At 45.9% G+C, this 18,249-nt stretch overlaps 1 protein-coding gene across 1 annotated transcript; it reads right to left on the bottom strand.

Annotated features, from left to right (window-relative positions):
* Positions 1–913: 913 nt before the first annotated feature.
* LOC120944289 (CD63 antigen-like) lies at positions 914–17,816 on the bottom strand. Its single transcript, XM_040358314.1, has 8 exons — positions 17,626–17,816; positions 11,114–11,302; positions 8,746–8,820; positions 6,485–6,580; positions 3,869–4,027; positions 2,351–2,434; positions 1,052–1,152; positions 914–1,015 (listed from the first exon to the last, which is right to left on the bottom strand). The coding sequence occupies exons 1-7, from the start codon at positions 17,752–17,754 to the stop codon at positions 1,087–1,089; spliced, it is 798 nt and encodes a 265-aa protein (XP_040214248.1). The 5' UTR covers positions 17,755–17,816; the 3' UTR covers positions 914–1,015; positions 1,052–1,086.
* Positions 17,817–18,249: the final 433 nt, after the last annotated feature.

Below are 18,249 nucleotides of genomic sequence, written 5' to 3'. Positions count from 1 at the left end.
TTTACCCTTCATCTCAGCAAATCTAGGGTGGGGAGGAGGTTATTGTTTAGGGTAGAGAGGTGGTGTGCAGCCTATTAGTGCCCACCGGTACAGCTCCTCAGTGCCCACCGGTACAGCTCCTCAGTGCCCACCGGTACAGCTCCTCAGTGCCCACCGGTACAGCTCCTCAGTGCCCACCGGTACAGCTCCTCAGTGCCCACCGGTACAGCTCCTCAGTGCAAAAGAATGTCATTAATAATGTCAGTGCCCACCAGCAGAGCGCTTGGCTCTGTTCCATCCCCTCGCCTGGCCAAGAAGAGCTCCATTTGTCCCCTGACGTGCTGCACGCCCCGCCTCTGCACTACAAACCCCAGAATGCAGTGCGGCCAGTAACAGCCAGTCGGCAGCTGCAGACTTCCTCCACTGGGAAAAAATAAATAAATCAGCAAACAGCGGCCGTGATAACCGTTTAGAATAGACGGTGGGCGGCCGGAGAGGAGGATTTCCCCCCAGCACGCCCCTGCTTCTGATCCCTCACAAATCGGTTCGTTTTCACACAATAAGCCGATTTATTTAAAAAAGCGAAATATCGATCGACCTCCAATGCTCATGCACTGTACAGTGTAGTTGAGCATCATGGGAAATGTAGTTCCAACACATCTGGGGAGCCGAGGTTCTCCATCTACTGGTCTAGGCCAAGATACAGCGTTGCTCCTGCCCTATAAAAGACACCACTTTAGCATGTTTTGTTCTATACCCCCCCCCCCCTCTATAAAAATGAACACACTTTACTCGTATTGAGGAAATGATTGGGGTTCTGGTGATGGAATCGTCTGCCGTACATCGGCGCCTTCATAGGGTCACATCTGGTGTTTAGGTAAATTTAATCAAATATTTAGTTCTGACCCCCCAATGACATCACTGAACACACAAGTGTGATGAATCGTTTAATCACCGATCTCTGCCGGAGGACGACATCTGTACACGGAATATTTACAGGACAGACAAGTGATATTAATGAGCCGACACCGGTCACATGGCCTCCACCTTCCCACGCCGGTCACATGGACTCCACCTTCCCACGCCGGTCACATGGACTCCACCTGGTCACACCGACACGTAATTTTCCTGCAGAAGCCTTACAAGGAGACAGGCGAAGGCGATGCCCAGGATCTGCGGAGTGAAGACAGGGACGGGTCACACAGGGACGGGTCACACAGGGACGGGTCACACAGGGACGGGTCACACAGGGACGGGTCACACAGGGACGGGTCACACAGGGACGGGTCACACAGGGACGGGTCACACAGGGACGGGTCACACAGGGACAGGTCACACAGGGACAGGTCACACAGGGACAGGTCACACAGGGACAGGTTGGAGGAGAATCCGGGACGGAAGATAAAAATTATAAAATAAATGCAACTTCAGCTTTAACAAAAACAGGTCCGTGTGTGTCCCCAGAGACCCCAAATGTAGACCATGTGTGGCCACAGAGACCCCAAATTTAGACCCCGTGTGTGTCCCCAGAGACCCCAAATTTAGACCCCGTGTGTGTCCACAGAGACCCCAAATTTAGACCCCATGTGTGTGTCCCCAGAGACCCCAAATGTAGACCGTGTGTGTGTGTCCCCAGAGACCCCAAATTTAGACCCCGTGTGCGTGTCCACAGAGACCCCAAATGCAGACCTGTGTGTCCACAGAGACCCCAAATTTTGACCCGGTGTGTGTCCACAGAGACCCCAAATGTAGACCCGGTGTGTGTCCACAGAGACCCCAAATGTAGACCCGGTGTGTGTCCACAGAGACCCCAAATGTAGACCCGGTGTGTGTCCACAGAGACCCCAAATGTAGACCCCGTGTGTCCAAAGAGACCCCGTGTGTGTCCACAGAGACCCCAAATGTAGACCTTGTGTGTGTCCAAAGACCCCGTGTGTGTCCACAGAGACCCCAAATTTAGACCCCGTGTGTGTCCACAGAGACCCCAAATGTAGACTGTGTGTGTGTGTGTCCCCAGAGACCCCAAATTTAGACCCCGTGTGCGTGTCCACAGAGACCCCAAATGCAGACCTGTGTGTCCACAGAGACCCCAATGTACACCCTGTGTGTATCCACAGAGACCCCAAATGCAGACCCTGTGTGTGTCCACAGAGACCCCAAATGTAGACCCCGTGTATATCCACAGAGACCCCAAATGTAGACCCCGTGTGTGTCCACAGAGACCCCAAATGTAGACCCCGTGTATATCCACAGAGACCCCAAATGTAGACCCCATGTGTGTCCAAAGAGACCCCAAATGTAGACCCCGTGTATATCCACAGAGACCCCAAATTAGGACCCCTTCTCTCTACCGTTATACCCATTACATTACCTGCGAGAAGCCGAGGCCGACTCCCACCGCACCGATCACTTCAACGTGTTTCGATATCCACATGTGCATCTTCATCACACAGCCCTGCGAGAAAAACCCATAATATTAAAGGCCAAATTCCAGCTAAAAGTTTTACAGTCAACAGAACAAGGAACATTGTTCCTGGACCCCGCAGGGGAATTTCCACTCTGTCCGGAGCAGGGATAGACTGGCCATCGGGAGTTTCCCCAGTGGGCCGATTAAAATAAAAATAAAAAAAAGGGTTGTATTTTTTTTAAACAGAGACCCCCCTCAGTCTCCCCCTCTTTTAGCCCCTTCTTCTGTCTCTCAGCACCCCCCCCCCCAGTCTCATTCACTTCCTGACTCTTAGGCTGCTTTCACACTGGGGTGGGCATTGACGGTAAAACGCTGCTAGTCCCGAGACACTAGAACAAATGAGGTGGTACGGCGTCACTGGGGCAGGAAATGGGTACAAAATCTCAGCCACACATTATATGGCAAGTGTACCTTCCATGCAAGTGATGAGGTGGATGACTTCACTACCACCAGAGTTATTCTTGCCAGTGCCACCATCACACCATAAACACACTACCTACATATCCCCTTATGTGGGGGGTTGGTATAGCCCCGAAGATCCCCCCCCCTAAACTGGCGGTTAGTCTAGCCCCAAAGACCCCCCCCCCCCACACTGGCAGTTGGTCTAGCCCCAAAGACCCCCCCCCCTCACACTGGCGGTTGGTCTAGCCCCCAAAGACCCCCCCCCTACACTGGCGGTTGGTCTAGCCCCCAAAGACCCCCCCCCCCCTACACTGGCGGTTGGTCTAGCCCCCAAAGACCCCCCCTCCCCTACACTGGCGGTTGGTCTAGCCCCCAAAGACCCCCCCCCCTACACTGGCGGTTGGTCTAGCCCCCCAAAGACCCCCCCCCCCTACACTGGCGGTTGGTCTAGCCCTAAAGACCCCCACCCTACACTGGCGGTTGATTTAGCCCCAAAGACCCCCTACACTGGCGGTTGGTCTAGCCCCAAAGACCCCCCCCCACACTGGCGGTTGGTCTAGCCCCAAAGACCCCCCCCACACTGGCGGTTGGTCTAGCCCCAAAGACCCCCCCCACACTGGCGGTTGGTCTAGCCCCAAAGACCCCCCCCCACACTGGCGGTTGGTCTAGCCCCAAAGACCCCCCCCCCACACTGGCGGGTGGTCTAACCCCAAAGACCACCCCCCCATACTGGTGGTTGGTCTAGCCCCAAGGACCACCCCCCCCTACACTGGCGGTTGTTCTAGCACCCGACCTCCCCCTACACTGGCGGTTGTTCTAGCACCCGACCTCCCCCTACACTGGCGGTTGGTCTAGCCCCCGACCTCCTTAAGTTGCGTAGATATGGTCTTGCAGTGCATTAATGACCCATTAAAAACAGTTCTGTCTGGGAGTTGGGCCCCCAGGTAGTCAGCCAGATCCCCAGCATTTCACCACCCCAGGCAATGGATTCTTCCACTCTGCCCCGCCCATCCCACCTACCTGTGTATAGATGCGGTCGCTGCGCTCCCCGGCGTTCTCACCACACTTGAGCTGTACGGTCTTGCAGCAGCTGGAGGGCACCGAGCCGGAGGACACCCCAGAACTGGTGGTGTTGACTTTGAACCAATCCGTGAAATTCCTGGCTCCACAGCATTGGAACTGAAGACAAGAAGAGGAAGATCAGAGAGGCCCCAAAAAGCCCTCATGGGTGCTCAACCTGTGGCCCTCCAGCTGTTGTGACACTACAAGTCCCATCATGCCTCTGCCTTTGGAAGTCATGCTTGCAATGCCTCATGGGACTTGTAGTTCTGCAACAGCTGGAGGGCCGCAAGTTGGGCACCCCACGCTCTAACCTGACAATACGACTTCTTGAATCCCTAAAGGGTCCGTTTACAAATTCACACCAAGCAAAGGAGGCGGGGCTCTATCTGACTTGCTGCAGCTTCTAACGCACATTGAGAAGCTCACAGTGTGCAGTGAAATCACAGGAAGCCGTTTCAGTCCAGATGAGGTGCAAGGGAAGGTCAGAGGTCAGCTTTTTAAAAACCCAACAAGGGCCAATCCTCATTCCCAGGGGCCCCATTCTCTTCCTTGATATAAAATGGATTTATTGAGTAATTATCATGTAATACATTTTGTTCTGTTTAATCTCCATCCAGCCCTGCCAACCCCTAATTGCTTTTCTTTGTGAAGTGGTTCTGGGCAGGAAGCGTCCGGCCTCATTATGACTTGGCACAGAGCTTGGTTGTCACCGCGGCAGAACGACAACCAAAACCAGCCCTGGAGTCCAACCAATAATTACCGGGAACTTCCCGGGGGGGGGGGGTATATATTGTTCTCTGCAGATTTCACACCGCCAACAGACCAGCACTCCCCCCCCCTCCCCCTCCGGTGATCAAAGTTCTGTACAGTATAGATATGGCCCTTTTTTACCCAGATTTTATTTCATGATTATTAACTTATTTTATTCAGGTCCTTCCTTGCCTCAAATTTTTTTAATTTAAATTATATTATAATTATAATTAAAATTATAATTTAAAATTATTATAATTATTAAAACTATATTAGAATTATTAAATTATTAGATTTAAATTTAGAATTATTAAATTAGTATTAATTTAAAATTATATTAGAATTATTTAAAATACATTTAAATGTAGTATTAAGTTATTAGAATTATTTAAATTTAGACAACAACAATAATAATAATAATAATAATAATAATAATAATAATAATAATAATAATAATAATAAATTACTAGATTTAAAATTTAGAATTATTAAATTAGTATTACAATTATATTAGAATTATTATTCAAATTATTATTTAGAATTATTAAATTAGATTTAAAATTAGAATTATTAAATTAGTATTAAAAATGATATTAGAATTAAATTAAAAATGATATTAGATTTAAATTATTAAATTTAAATTTAGTATTAAGTTATTAGAATTATTTAAATTTAGATGATTATTATTATAATAATAAATAGAATTATTATTAAATTACTAGATTTAAATTTAGAATTATTAAATTAGAATTATTACATTTTAGAATTATTATTCAAATTATTATTTAGAATTATTATTAAATTATTAGAATTTTTATTAAATTAGAATGATTTAAATTTAGAATTAGATTTAAATTACAATTATTATTTAAATTATTATATTTAGGGAAAAGAAAGAAAAAATGGGCACTGCCACAACTGTCCTGCAGTGGAGCCAATGTGCCAAATCATCACGGCCACTTCTCTGTATTCTTCTTTCCCATAATTCCTGGTTACGGAACTCGTGGCGCCGTGCCGTTTAGACACATGACTATCATGAAGGGGGATAAAAAAAAAGTTGCTTGTCCCAATCGGCCTTTCCCGATTGCTGGGGGTTCCGTGAGAAGAGAGAAGTAGCAGATTTACTTTACACTGACCGCCAATCAAAAAGATTCTCTTCTACACCAACCACAGATCTAGAAGGTGGTCACCTCTACAACGACCACCATTTACACCAACTGACAATCTCAACCAGCCGTCCATCTAAAAAATGGTCACCTCTACAGCGACTGCCAATCCAAGGGAGGAGGGGCCACCTCTATGGCGACTGCCAAGCCGGGGGGGGGGGGGGGCACCTCTAAAATGATGGCCAATCTAAGGAGTAACCTCTACATGGACCACCAATCTAAGAGGTCACCTCTACACAGACTGAAAATCAATGGGGTCACCTCCAAAATTACAGCCAATCTAAGGGGTCACCTCCAAAATTACAGCCAATCTAAGGGGTCACCTCCAAAATTACAGCCAATCTAAGGGGTCACCTCCAAAATTACAGCCAATCTAAGGGGTCACCTCCAAAATTACAGCCAATCTAAGGGGTCACCTCCAACTTTCACTGATATGTTTCTGGTCATTATTCTGCTTCTTCATTTAATTTTGTGATTATTATTTTAGTTAGAATTCTCTACATCTTACTAATCCTAATAATTTGGGGTGTCTGAAGACCTAAAAACCATTTCCAAAGGGTTCCCCCATTATCAGAAGAAGGGTTCCCCAACATTCCAGCACCACCCATGTACAATAATGATGAATAATATCTTATCGCGGTCGTTGGTGGTCGCTCACCTGTTGCTGGACGCCGTCCACCCCTCGGGTTACTGGCCGGTCTTTTCCATATCTATCCAAAAGCTTCATAAACCTCTGAAGTACATCGCGCTGCAGCTGCAGAAATGAGACTGACATTACTACAGAACATTGCGACCGGGGGGGGACAACGATTGGGCACCGTCCCCGCTTTCAGAAATTGTCCCTGGAATGCGAGACATCTAGTATACTCCGATGACAAATACAAAAAAATGATCAATTCTGTAAAAATAATAAAAGTGTGCAAGATATAACAGAGTAATATCAAATTGTATCAAAATCATTTGTCTTTTCTTCCCATAACCAGAATCCACAACTAGGATTACTAAACAGACGAGATCGGATATTGGGTTTGAGAGGTCCAAAATTTGCAAAATTGGTCACATTCAGTGGCGTTGCTAGGGGGGGGGCTTTTGGGGCTACAGCCTCGTATCTGGGGCCCATAGCCCTGAGTCTCTTAGAGACAGCCGTGGCCTCTCTGCTGCTGGGCCACATGTGCGGCGGGCGGCCCAGGAGAGCAGAAAGATGAAATCTCTCACACTGCCCAACCTCTCTCTGGGGACCCTGATGCAAGGGAAGGGGCTCTCTGGCGACCCCGATGCAAGGGAAGGGGCTCTCTGGCGACCCCGATGCAAGGGAAGGGGCTCTCTGGCGACCCCGATGCAAGGGAAGGGGCTCTCTGGCGACCCCGATGCAAGGGAAGGGGCTCTCTGGCGACCCCGATGCAAGGGAAGGGGCTCTCTGGCGACCCCGATGCAAGGGAAGGGGCTCTCTGGCGACCCCGATGCAAGGGAAGGGGCTCTCTGGCGACCCCGATGCAAGGGAAGGGGCTCTCCCCACCTCCCTCCCAGAAAACCCTACAAACCCCACCAATTCCCTCACCCCTTAACTTTCACGCCGAGCGTACGCATATATGCGTCCTCGGCTTTCGGGGGTTATACCGGGATGACGATACACAGCTGCAGGCATCACCCGGTACCGTTGTTTAGAGCCGGCGATTGGCTATCCAGACATAACCGATGCGGCTAAAAGCAGCTTGGTTGTTATGCCGGAGGAGCGGGAGGGGACATCCCCCCCCCCCCCTTCCGCCGCTCTGACCGGGCCTCTCGTCCCACCGGGAGATCCGATCCTCCATCTGGCGCCTTCTGTGTCCAGGCGGAGACTGAAACTAAGCCGGAAACGGCTTTGATTCAGTCTCCGCAATGGTAACACGGAAGCGGCGTCATGACGTCACTTCCGGTTTCTTGGCTGCCAATGGCGCAAGATTTTAAAAAGTACACGTATTCAGAATCGCCGTTTTCGGCGATCTGAATACTTTCAAGTGCAAAGGAGGGATCAGGGGTCTTTTATCCCCCCATAAAGAGTACCTGTCACCACCCATTACTGTCACAAGGGATGTTTACATTCCTTGTGACAGCAATAAAAGTGATCAAAATGTAAAAAAAAAAAAAAAAAACACACGTAATATTCTAAAAATAAACATAAAAAAAAAATATTTTAAGCACCCCCCTCCCCGCGAGCTTGCGCAACAAAGAAAAAAACGCATAGGGAAGTCGCGCCCGCATATAAAAACGGTGTTCAAATCACACATGTGAGGTATCGCCGCGATCGTCAGAGCGAGAGCAATAATTCTAGCGCTAGACCTCCTCTGTAACTCTAACCTGGTAACCGTAAACAAAGTTAAAATCGTCACCTATGGAGATTTTTAGGTACCGTAGTTTGTCGCCATTCCACGAGTGCGTGCAATTATAAAGCGTGACATGTTCGGTATCTATTTACTCGGCGTAACATCATCTTTCACATTATGCAAAAAAATTGGGCTAACTTTACTTTTTCATTTTTTTTTTTTAATTCATGAAAGTACATTTTTCAGAAAAAGTTGCGTTTAAAACACCGCCGCACAAATACCGTGTGACATAAAATATTGCAACAATCGCCATTTTATTCTCTGCTATTTTATTCCAAGTAATTTTCTATCAAAAAATACGGATTTTAACTTGTAAACACCAAATGTCAGAAATAGGCTTAGGCATGAAAGGGTTAAACCTATGAACCGAAGCAGTCCATAGGTCTAGGGGGTGAGGGAATTGGTGGGGGCGAGGCAATTGGTGGGTTTTGTAGGGTTTTCTGGGAGGGATAGGACTGGGAAGTGTTCGGTACATGGTCTGTGCTTTCTTTTTTGTTATATGTACTATTTTTGCATACGATTAATAAATGTTAGAAGGTAACTATTTGTTACTTACCATGTCCTTGTAGGCATATGCCGATATCCCCACTATGATCTCTACCGCAAACACCAGAAGCATGATCCCTGTGAACTGAGAGAGCAGAAGTCCGGTCTACATAATATACCAATAAGAACACATTTTCCTTACGACTACAATAAAATAAAATTGTCCTCTACATTGGCCCTCAGAAAAAGGGAGGACCTAGCCAATCAGTGACATCAGTTGATCCCAAAAATGTCCAGTAGGGACGGGTTAAGGTCAGGGCTCTGTGCAGGACACTCTACAGACTGGGAGCCTCCCAGTCTGGGGGCGTGCCACCTTGGACCTGGAGCTCCGGAGTGGAAGGGGAACCCTCGTACAAACTGCAGGGGTGTCCTGACCAGGAGTAGGAGAGGACAGTGGAGTGTACTGCCGGGCAAGTCTCTAGGAGGGATCCACCAGGAAAGCTGGGGAGGCATGCCAGGAGTGGATTGGGAGAAGGATGTAGAGCCAGTGAGGACTGTGGTGTAATGGGCAGGAGGGCTGGCATGGCCTGAAGAGGGCTGACTGGGGTCAGTAGTTCACCTAGCACCAGATTGTTCCAGTTTTTGCTACACCAGAGGGGCTCGCGGTCCCTGCCCGCAAAGGGCTGTTGCTAGGGCCTGGCTGAATTAAGAGCCAGGCCTAGCCACGTGCTAGCTGTGCTGGAGGAAGGAATCGTCTGCAGCGAGAGTTGTGCTGGAGGTGAACCCCCCACAGCCCGGCAGTGGGCCGGTTTCAGCGGCTGCCTAATCTGCCTATTGGATCGGCGATCTACCCGGCAATCACGACAGCTGGCGTCTGACGGGTAGATTGAGATTTAGCCAGCATGCAGAGTAGCGCAGGAAGCGTCTGTAAGAAGTTCTCTCTCTCTCTCATGTCGCGCTGCTCCTCGGCGGCCCCTCCTCTTCTCGTCCATCCCCATTGGCTTTTGAGTTGTGACATCATCGGGGATGGACGAGAAGCGAGGAATGCCGCAGAGGAGCAGCGTGACATGAGAGAGAACTGATAACAGACGCTTCCTGCGCTACTCTGCATGCTGGATAGTAAACGATGTGCCCTATAATGTGCCCCACAATGTGCTGGGCTCTGTGCCCCATAATGTTCCATCTGCCCCGATGTGCTGGGATCTGCGCCCCGATGTGCCCCATTATGTGCCATGCGCCCTGATGTGCCCCATAATGTGCCCTGATGTGCTGGGATCTGTGCCCCATTATGTGCCATGCGCCCATTATGTGACATGCACCCTGATGTGCTGGGCTCTGTGCCCTGATGTGCCCCATAATGTGCTGGGATCTGTGCCCGGATGTGCCCCATAATGTGCCATGCGCCCCAATGTGCCCCATTATGTGCCATGCGCCCCATTATGTGCCCCGATATGCTGGGCTCTGTGCCGTGATGTGCCATGTGCCCCATAATGTGACATGCACCCTGATGTGCTGGGCTCTGTGCCCTGATGTGCCCCATAATGTACCCTGATGTGCTGGGCTCTGTGCCCTGATGTGCCCCATAATGTGCCCCATAATGTGCCATGCACCCTGATGTGCTGGGTTCTGTGCCCTGATGTTCCCCATAATGTGCCATGTGCCCTGATGTGCTGGGCTCGGTGCCCCATAATGTGTCCTGATGTGCCCCATAATGTGCCATTTGCCCTGATGTGCCCCGATGTGCTGGGCTTTGTGTCCTGATGTGCCATGTGCTGGGCTCTGTGTCCTGATGTGCCCCATAATGTGCCATGTGCTGGGCTCTGTGCCCTGATGTGCTGGGATCTGTGCCCTGTGCCCCATAATGTGCCATGTGCCCTGATGTGCTGGGCTCTGTGTCCTGATGTGCCCCATAATGTGCCATGCGCCCTGATGTGCCATGTGCCGGGCTCTGTGCCCTGATGTGCCCCATAATGTGCTGGACTGTGTCCTGATGTGCCCCGATGTGCCCCATAATGTGCCATGTGCCCTGATGTGCTGGGCTCTGTGCCCTGATGTGCCCCATAATGTGCCATGTGCTGGGCTCTGTGCCCTGATGTGCCATGTGTCCTGATGTGCTGGGATTTGTGCCCTGTGCCCCATAATGTGCCTTGATGTGCTGGACTCTTTGTCCTGATGTGCCCCATAATGTGCCATGCGCCCTGATGTGCCGGACTGTGTCCCGATGTGTTGTGCCCTGGGCCAGTCTGGATGAAGTCCAGGGCCACATTTTTATCCCAGTCCAGCCGTGGCTTGAACACGGACAAGTGAACCCCCCACAGCCCGGCATTGTAAACGGCACAAGTAGGCGACTCCCCTTTGTAGCTCCTCAGCAGATCATTGGCCGACCCCCAAACATTTCTCCCAATAAGACAGTCAACCGATACTCCTACTTTACTTACGATTTTGAGCAAGGTGGCGTTTTCTTTGATCACGGCCACGGCGCCAAATCCAGACAGGAAGAAGATGATCATTCCCACAATCGCTAGGACCAGAGGGGCTCCAGAAGAGGCCTCAGTGATGACCACCGAGATATCCGACAACTTCATCTGTACCGAGGCGCCCAGACAAATCAGAGCAACGCCACTCGCCTGCCACAAAGAGGGGGGAGGGTCAGAGACAACCATATGGAGGAAAAAAAAGGGGGAGGTCCATCCAGGATGGTGGGAGGGACTTCTAACAAATGTGAGCTCAGCGCCACCAGATTCCAGACATCACCTCACCGGGTCACTACATGGAATCTTAGTTCTGTGCCACTCTCTGTAGTCACATTCCAGAGGTAACCAGGGCCATCTAATGTTGATTGGATTTTACATAGGAATGCTCCCGTTATTTACATGTAAACACAGGGTCTGCAGGTGAGTCATCTGTACACAATAGGGCAGAGCTGGGCAGCATTAGTAGCAGCACTTCACACTGAGATATCAGGACACAGCACAGGACTAAAACTTCAAGGGAATTTAAACTGTGATAGTTGGCACGTATAAGGGCAGCTGCTTTGGGCCCCACAATAATGACAGGGCCCAAGGCAGCTCCCCCTTTTCCCCTGCCTTAAAGACGGTCCTGGAGGTAACCTCACAGGGCCACTATATGTAACATAATTACGTCTTTTATTCTGCAGCAATATACAAAAACATACTTGGGGGGGCACACCCTAAAATGCATTTACATTCAAGATGGTACAGCCATCTTCACATTGCACCCTGCAGAGCTGAGAGAGAGAGAGAGAGAGAGAGAGAGAGAGAGAGAGAGAGAGAGAGAGGAAAAAAAAAAAAAAAATAAAAAAAAAAAAAAGAGAAAAAATAAAAATAAAAAAAAGAGAGAGAGAGAGAGAGAGAGATATAGAGAGAGAGAGATATAGAGATATAGAGATATAGAGATATAGAGATATAGAGATATAGAGATATAGAGATATAGAGAGAGAGAGAGAAAACATACATACAGGCCTTTTTCACCCTCAGACAATAGGTGCAGGAACTCCCCCTTTCTGAGTCACCCCTCTTCCTTGCCCCTACCCACCTCCGAGCACCGTCCATTGGTTCCATCCTATACCCAACTTCCAGTACTGCCCATTTTAGACAATACAGAACCAAGCATCATTTTGTGATGCTAAGAAATTTGTATGGAATTTGGTAATGATATCAAGAAAAGCAGTAAAATAGATCCCCTGCAGTCAGCAACAATAGATCCCCCTAACAACAATGGACCAGCGACAACAAACCCCCCCCCCCCCCCCAGCAACAATCGACTCCCGGCAGCATCAACAGATCTCCGCACAGCCAGCATTAATAGACTCTCTGGCAGCCATCAACAACAGACCCCTCTCCTCCAACAGTAGATCTCTTGCAGCAAAAATTGGCCCCCCCAGCAACACAATACCCACCCCCAACAACAATATGTCCCCCCACCAGGAACAATAGACCTCCTCAGCAACAATAGACCCCCCTGAAAAAGTAGATCCCCTCCAGTTAGAATAAATCCCCCAGCAGTGAGCATCAATACCCTGCAGCACACCCCAGCACCCCTTGCCATTACATACAGTAATGGCGTTCCCGCTGAAAAAAAATGTACCGTATTTATCGGCGTATACCGCGCACTATTTTGCCCTGAAAATCAGGGCAAAATCGTGGGTGCGCGATATACGCCGATACCCGCTTTCCCGCCACGAGTTTGAATACTGCGCCAGCATATACCGAGCGCAGTACACTCGGGTATCTTTGGGCAGTCTCGGCGCCTCTCGGACGTCCTGAGCATACAGGACGTCAGCTCGACAGTTGCCGAGCATGCCCGAAGATACCCGAGTGTACTGCGCTCGGTATATGCCGGCGCAGTATTCAAACTCGTGGCGGGAAAGACACCGCAGAAGGACGCCGGACCCGCCGAAGAGGACACCCGACCCGCCAAAGACGGACGCGCCAAAGACGGACGCCCGAAGCCGCAGAAGGACGCCGGACCCGACGAGGCCACCGCGCAAGACACCAAAACTAAGTACAAAAAAAAAAAAAAAAAAACCTTTTTCCACAGGTTAGGGGGCCACTTTAGGGGTGCGTGGTATACGCAGGAGCGCGTTATACCGCGATAAATACGGTATGCATGCATGCATGGAAGTAAAAAAACTACTGACACCATCCACTACATTTTAAAATGGATTATATTTATTTAGAGAGTGTGTGTGTGCGTTTTGGGGTGCACACCCTAATGCAATAGGCTGCGCACACCTACGACAAGTCCATTTGTAGAATTGTATAAAAGAAGAAGTGTAGGGTTGCGCTGCATTTGTTTTCTTTTTTATTAGTATACAGAGACCAGGACATGCTGATCACCATTGTACATCACTTGCTGGTCACACGCACAGGAAGCGCACCCTATCCCTCCCTCAAAAAAAATTTCTCCATCTTATCATTTGGTAGTCATATCTATGGAAGAGCCCTGGGGCCATCATAAAAAAAAAAAATACTGAATTCTGAGTTTCAAAGTCAGAATTCTGAGATTAAAAAGACAGAATTCTGTGTTTCAAAGTCAGAATTCTGAGATTAAATCTCAGAATTCTGTGTTTCAAAGTCAGAATTCTGAGATTAAATGTCAGAATTCTGAGATTAAATGTCAGAATTCTGAGATTAAATGTCAGAATTCTGAGTTTCAAAGTCAGAATTCTGAGATTAAATGTCAGAATTCTGAGATTAAATGTCAGAATTCTGAGATTAAATGTCAGAATTCTGAGATTAAATGTCAGAATTCTGAGTTTCAAAGTCAGAATTCTGAGATTAAATGTCAGAATTCTGAGTTTCAAAGTCAGAATTCTGAGTTTCAAAGTCAGAATTCTGAGATTAAATGTCATAATTCTGAGTTTCAAAGTCAGAATTCTATTTTAGTTACAGCATACAGTATGGGGAAGCAGGCAGTGCTGGGCTCTCTGGTTCCTCTACTGTATTAATAGTTCCTCAGTTTGCTGTCATCTGCTCTAACATAAAGAGGGATGCTGAAAACGAGTGTATTGTCTGTCTGTGTGTGTGTGGGGGGGGGGGGGGGGGGGGTGATGACACAGCTTCCATAGATAACAGAACACAATGCACCCCAACTTTGTGGAAACATTGCACTGTTGCCCCAACAAGAGGGAATTGTGAGCACAATGTGTGTCTTTGTTCAGAACGGCTTGATCATAGCAATTACATGTCTGGACTAATTCTTACAGAAAATGGACCCCATATTACACATAAAAATCAACAGAGGTATATAACTTGAGAATTAGCTCAATGCATAGAGTGACAGACTTGTGATTGATATTTTGTGGGTTCGAATCCAGGAAAGAGCACAATTTGTTTTTAAGTTATATGTATATATACATATTATTTTATACATTGCTCTTAGATTAAAATAGAGATGTCCCAATACCAATATTAGTAAATCAATATATTGAAAATGTATATGTCTTCAAAAAATTAAGCTCTGAGCTGGATTCGAACCCAAAACTTAGAAACACAGAAACACAGAAGTCTATTACTCTAACCACTGAGCTATAACCCAAGTCATAAATCTCTACTGTTTTTATAGGTTTAATATGGGGTTCATTCTCTGTAAGAATTAGTCCAGACATGTAATTGCTATGATTAAGCCGTTCTGACCATAGACACACATTGTCCTTCTGCCTTCTAGCCGTTCACAATTCTCTCATGTTGGGGCCACATTGCAATGTTTTCCACAAAGTTGGGGTGCATTGTGTTCTGTTATCTATGGAAGCTGTGTCACCAACCCCACCCACTCACACACAGAATACACTCGTTTTCAGCATCCCTCTTTATGTTAGAGCAGATGACAGCAAATGGAGGAACCAGAGAGCCCAGCACTGCCTGCTTCCCCATACTGTATGCTGTAACTAAGATAGATTTACAGATCAATATCTAGAGCACAAAACTTGTATGTCTGCAGAATCATGGTCTATGGGTGTTAATACATTATTGCTAAATGCTCCTAAAATCCTCCTAATAGAGACTACTATATTTAGAAACTCAGAATTCTGAGATTTAAAGTCAGAATTCTGAGATTAAATGTCAGAATTCTGACTTTGAAACTCAGAATTCTGACTTTTAATCTCAGAATTCTGACTTTTAATCTCAGAATTCTGACTTTTAATCTCAGAATTCTGACTTTTAATCTCAGAATTCTGACTTTTAATCTCAGAATTCTGACTTTGAAACTCAGAATTCTGACTTTTAATCTCAGAATTCTGACTTTTAATCTCAGAATTCTGACTTTTAAACTCAGAATTCTGACTTTTAAACTCAGAATTCTGACTTTGAAACTCAGAATTCTGACTTTTAATCTCAGAATTCTGACTTTTAATCTCAGAATTCTGACTTTTAATCGCAGAATTCTGACTTTGAAACTCAGAATTCTGACTTTTAATCTCAGAATTCTGACTTTGAAACTCAGAATTCTGACATTTAATCTCAGAATTCTGACATTTAATCTCAGAATTCTGACTTTAAATCTCAGAATTCTGAGTTTCTAAATATAGTAGTCTCTATTAGGAGGATTTTAGGAGCATTTAGCAATAATGTATTAACACCCATAGACCATGATTCTGCAGACATACAAGTTTTGTGCTCTAGATATTGATCTGTAAATCTATCTTAGTTACAGCATACAGTATGGGGAAGCAGGCAGTGCTGGGCTCTCTGGTTCCTCCATTTGCTGTCATCTGCTCTAACATAAAGAGGGATGCTGAAAACGAGTGTATTCTGTGTGTGAGTGGGTGGGGTTGGTGACACAGCTTCCATAGATAACAGAACACAATGCACCCCAACTTTGTGGAAAACATTGCAATGTGGCCCCAACATGAGAGAATTGTGAACGGCTAGAAGGCAGAAGGACAATGTGTGTCTATGGTCAGAACGGCTTAATCATAGCAATTACATGTCTGGACTAATTCTTACAGAGAATGAACCCCATATTAAACCTATAAAAACAGTAGAGATTTATGACTTGGGTTATAGCTCAGTGGTTAGAGTAATAGACTTCTGTGTTTCTGTGTTTCTAAGTTTTGGGTTCGAATCCAGCTCAGAGCTTAATTTTTTGAAGACATATACATTTTCAATATATTGATTTACTAATATTGGTATTGGGACATCTCTATTTTAATCTAAGAGCAATGTATAAAATAATATGTATATATACATATAACTTAAAAACAAATTGTGCTCTTTCCTGGATTCGAACCCACAAAATATCAATCACAAGTCTGTCACTCTATGCATTGAGCTAATTCTCAAGTTATATACCTCTGTTGATTTTTATGTGTAATATGGGGTCCATTTTCTTTAAGAATTAGTCCAGACATGTAATTGCTATGATCAAGCCGTTCTGAACAAAGACACACATTGTGCTCACAATTCCCTCTTGTTGGGGCAACAGTGCAATGTTTCCACAAAGTTGGGGTGCATTGTGTTCTGTTATCTATGGAAGCTGTGTCATCACCCCCCCCCCCCCCCCCCACACACACACAGACAGACAATACACTCGTTTTCAGCATCCCTCTTTATGTTAGAGCAGATGACAGCAAACTGAGGAACTATTAATACAGTAGAGGAACCAGAGAGCCCAGCACTGCCTGCTTCCCCATACTGTATGCTGTAACTAAAATAGAATTCTGACTTTGAAACTCAGAATTATGACATTTAATCTCAGAATTCTGACTTTAAATCTCAGAATTCTGACATTTAATCTCAGAATTCTGAGATTTAATCTCAGAATTCTGACTTTGAAACTCAGAATTCTGACTTTGAAACTCAGAATTCTGACATTTAATCTCAGAATTCTGACTTTGAAACTCAGAATTCTGACATTTAATCTCAGAATTCTGACATTTAATCTCAGAATTCTGACATTTAATCTCAGAATTCTGACATTTAATCTCAGAATTCTGACTTTGAAACACAGAATTCTGAGATTTAATCTCAGAATTCTGACTTTGAAACACAGAATTCTGTCTTTTTAATCTCAGAATTCTGACTTTGAAACTCAGAATTTAGTATTTTTTTTTTTTATGATGGCCCCAGGGCTCTTCCATACATATCCCCAAAAATTCGAGGAAGTATCTTTATTTTTAATAAAAAAAAAAAATTATATATATATATATATATATATATATATATATATATATATAATAAAAAATTTTATATATATATTTTTTTTTTACTTAAAAAAAAAAAAAAAAGATACTTCCTAGAAATATAATATATACAAAAATATGCTTATAAAATACCATTTGCCAATAATAAAAAAAAAAAAATGTCCCCGGATTTCATTTTAAAAATCTGGTCACCTTCCCATTGGTGGGTTGAACTTTCCCTCTGGAGCCAATAATACAAAAACACATCCTAATAATAATAATAATAATCCTGAGAGATTGTCTCACCCAGAAGAAGAGGACGACGAGGAAGAATCCGGTCTTAATACAGACCAGGCTGTCCGGCGATTGGTTTTGTTTTTTCATGGTGAGTTCAGGTGGAATTAAAGTAGAACTGGAGGAACCTTTCCTTGTCATGGCAGCTAGCACTCTATCCAGGCCGCACCTGACAATGTGGGGGAGGGTCGCCGCACACAGACTCATAAATAATGATTGGGTTAATGAAACTTCATCCAATCAGGTGAGGATTAACCTCTGCAGCGCCGGTCTGTGGTTGGAGGATCTGTGGGGAAATCTGGTGACCACAGACATACAGATCTGATTGACTCTCAATATTCCATCTTCTATATATATAAAACTCAACGTGTGTGTATGTATGTGTGTATGTATGTGTGTATGTGTGTATGTGTGTATGTATGTATGTGTGTGTGTATGTATGTGTGTATGTATGTATGTTCCAGCATCACGTCCAAACGGCTAAAGATATTAACATGAAACTTGGCACACATGTTACTTATATGTCAGCAACAAACATAGGATAGGTGGTTTAACCCTTACCCACCCCCATTTGCCATGGTCGGGGTTTTTCTTTAAAGTCCCATTCAACTCTATGGGAAATACATGTTACTTCAT

This window comes from Rana temporaria, chromosome 6 (assembly GCF_905171775.1).
Source record: "Rana temporaria chromosome 6, aRanTem1.1, whole genome shotgun sequence".
NCBI lineage: Eukaryota > Metazoa > Chordata > Amphibia > Anura > Ranidae > Rana > Rana temporaria.
Note: the sequence above shows the minus strand (reverse complement) of the source record. Positions and strands in the feature narration are given on the sequence as shown.

Coding starts and splice junctions, on each gene's coding strand:
- LOC120944289 (XM_040358314.1), bottom strand. CDS start 17,754: ATGACAAGGAAAGGTTCCTCCAGTTCTACTTTAATTCCACCTGAACTC. Junction 2,435..3,868: donor GCGACCGCATCTATACACAG/GTAGGTGGGATG, acceptor TTTTTCTCGCAG/GGCTGTGTGATGAAGATGCA. Junction 1,153..2,350: donor TCGGCCTCGGCTTCTCGCAG/GTAATGTAATGG, acceptor TTCACTCCGCAG/ATCCTGGGCATCGCCTTCGC.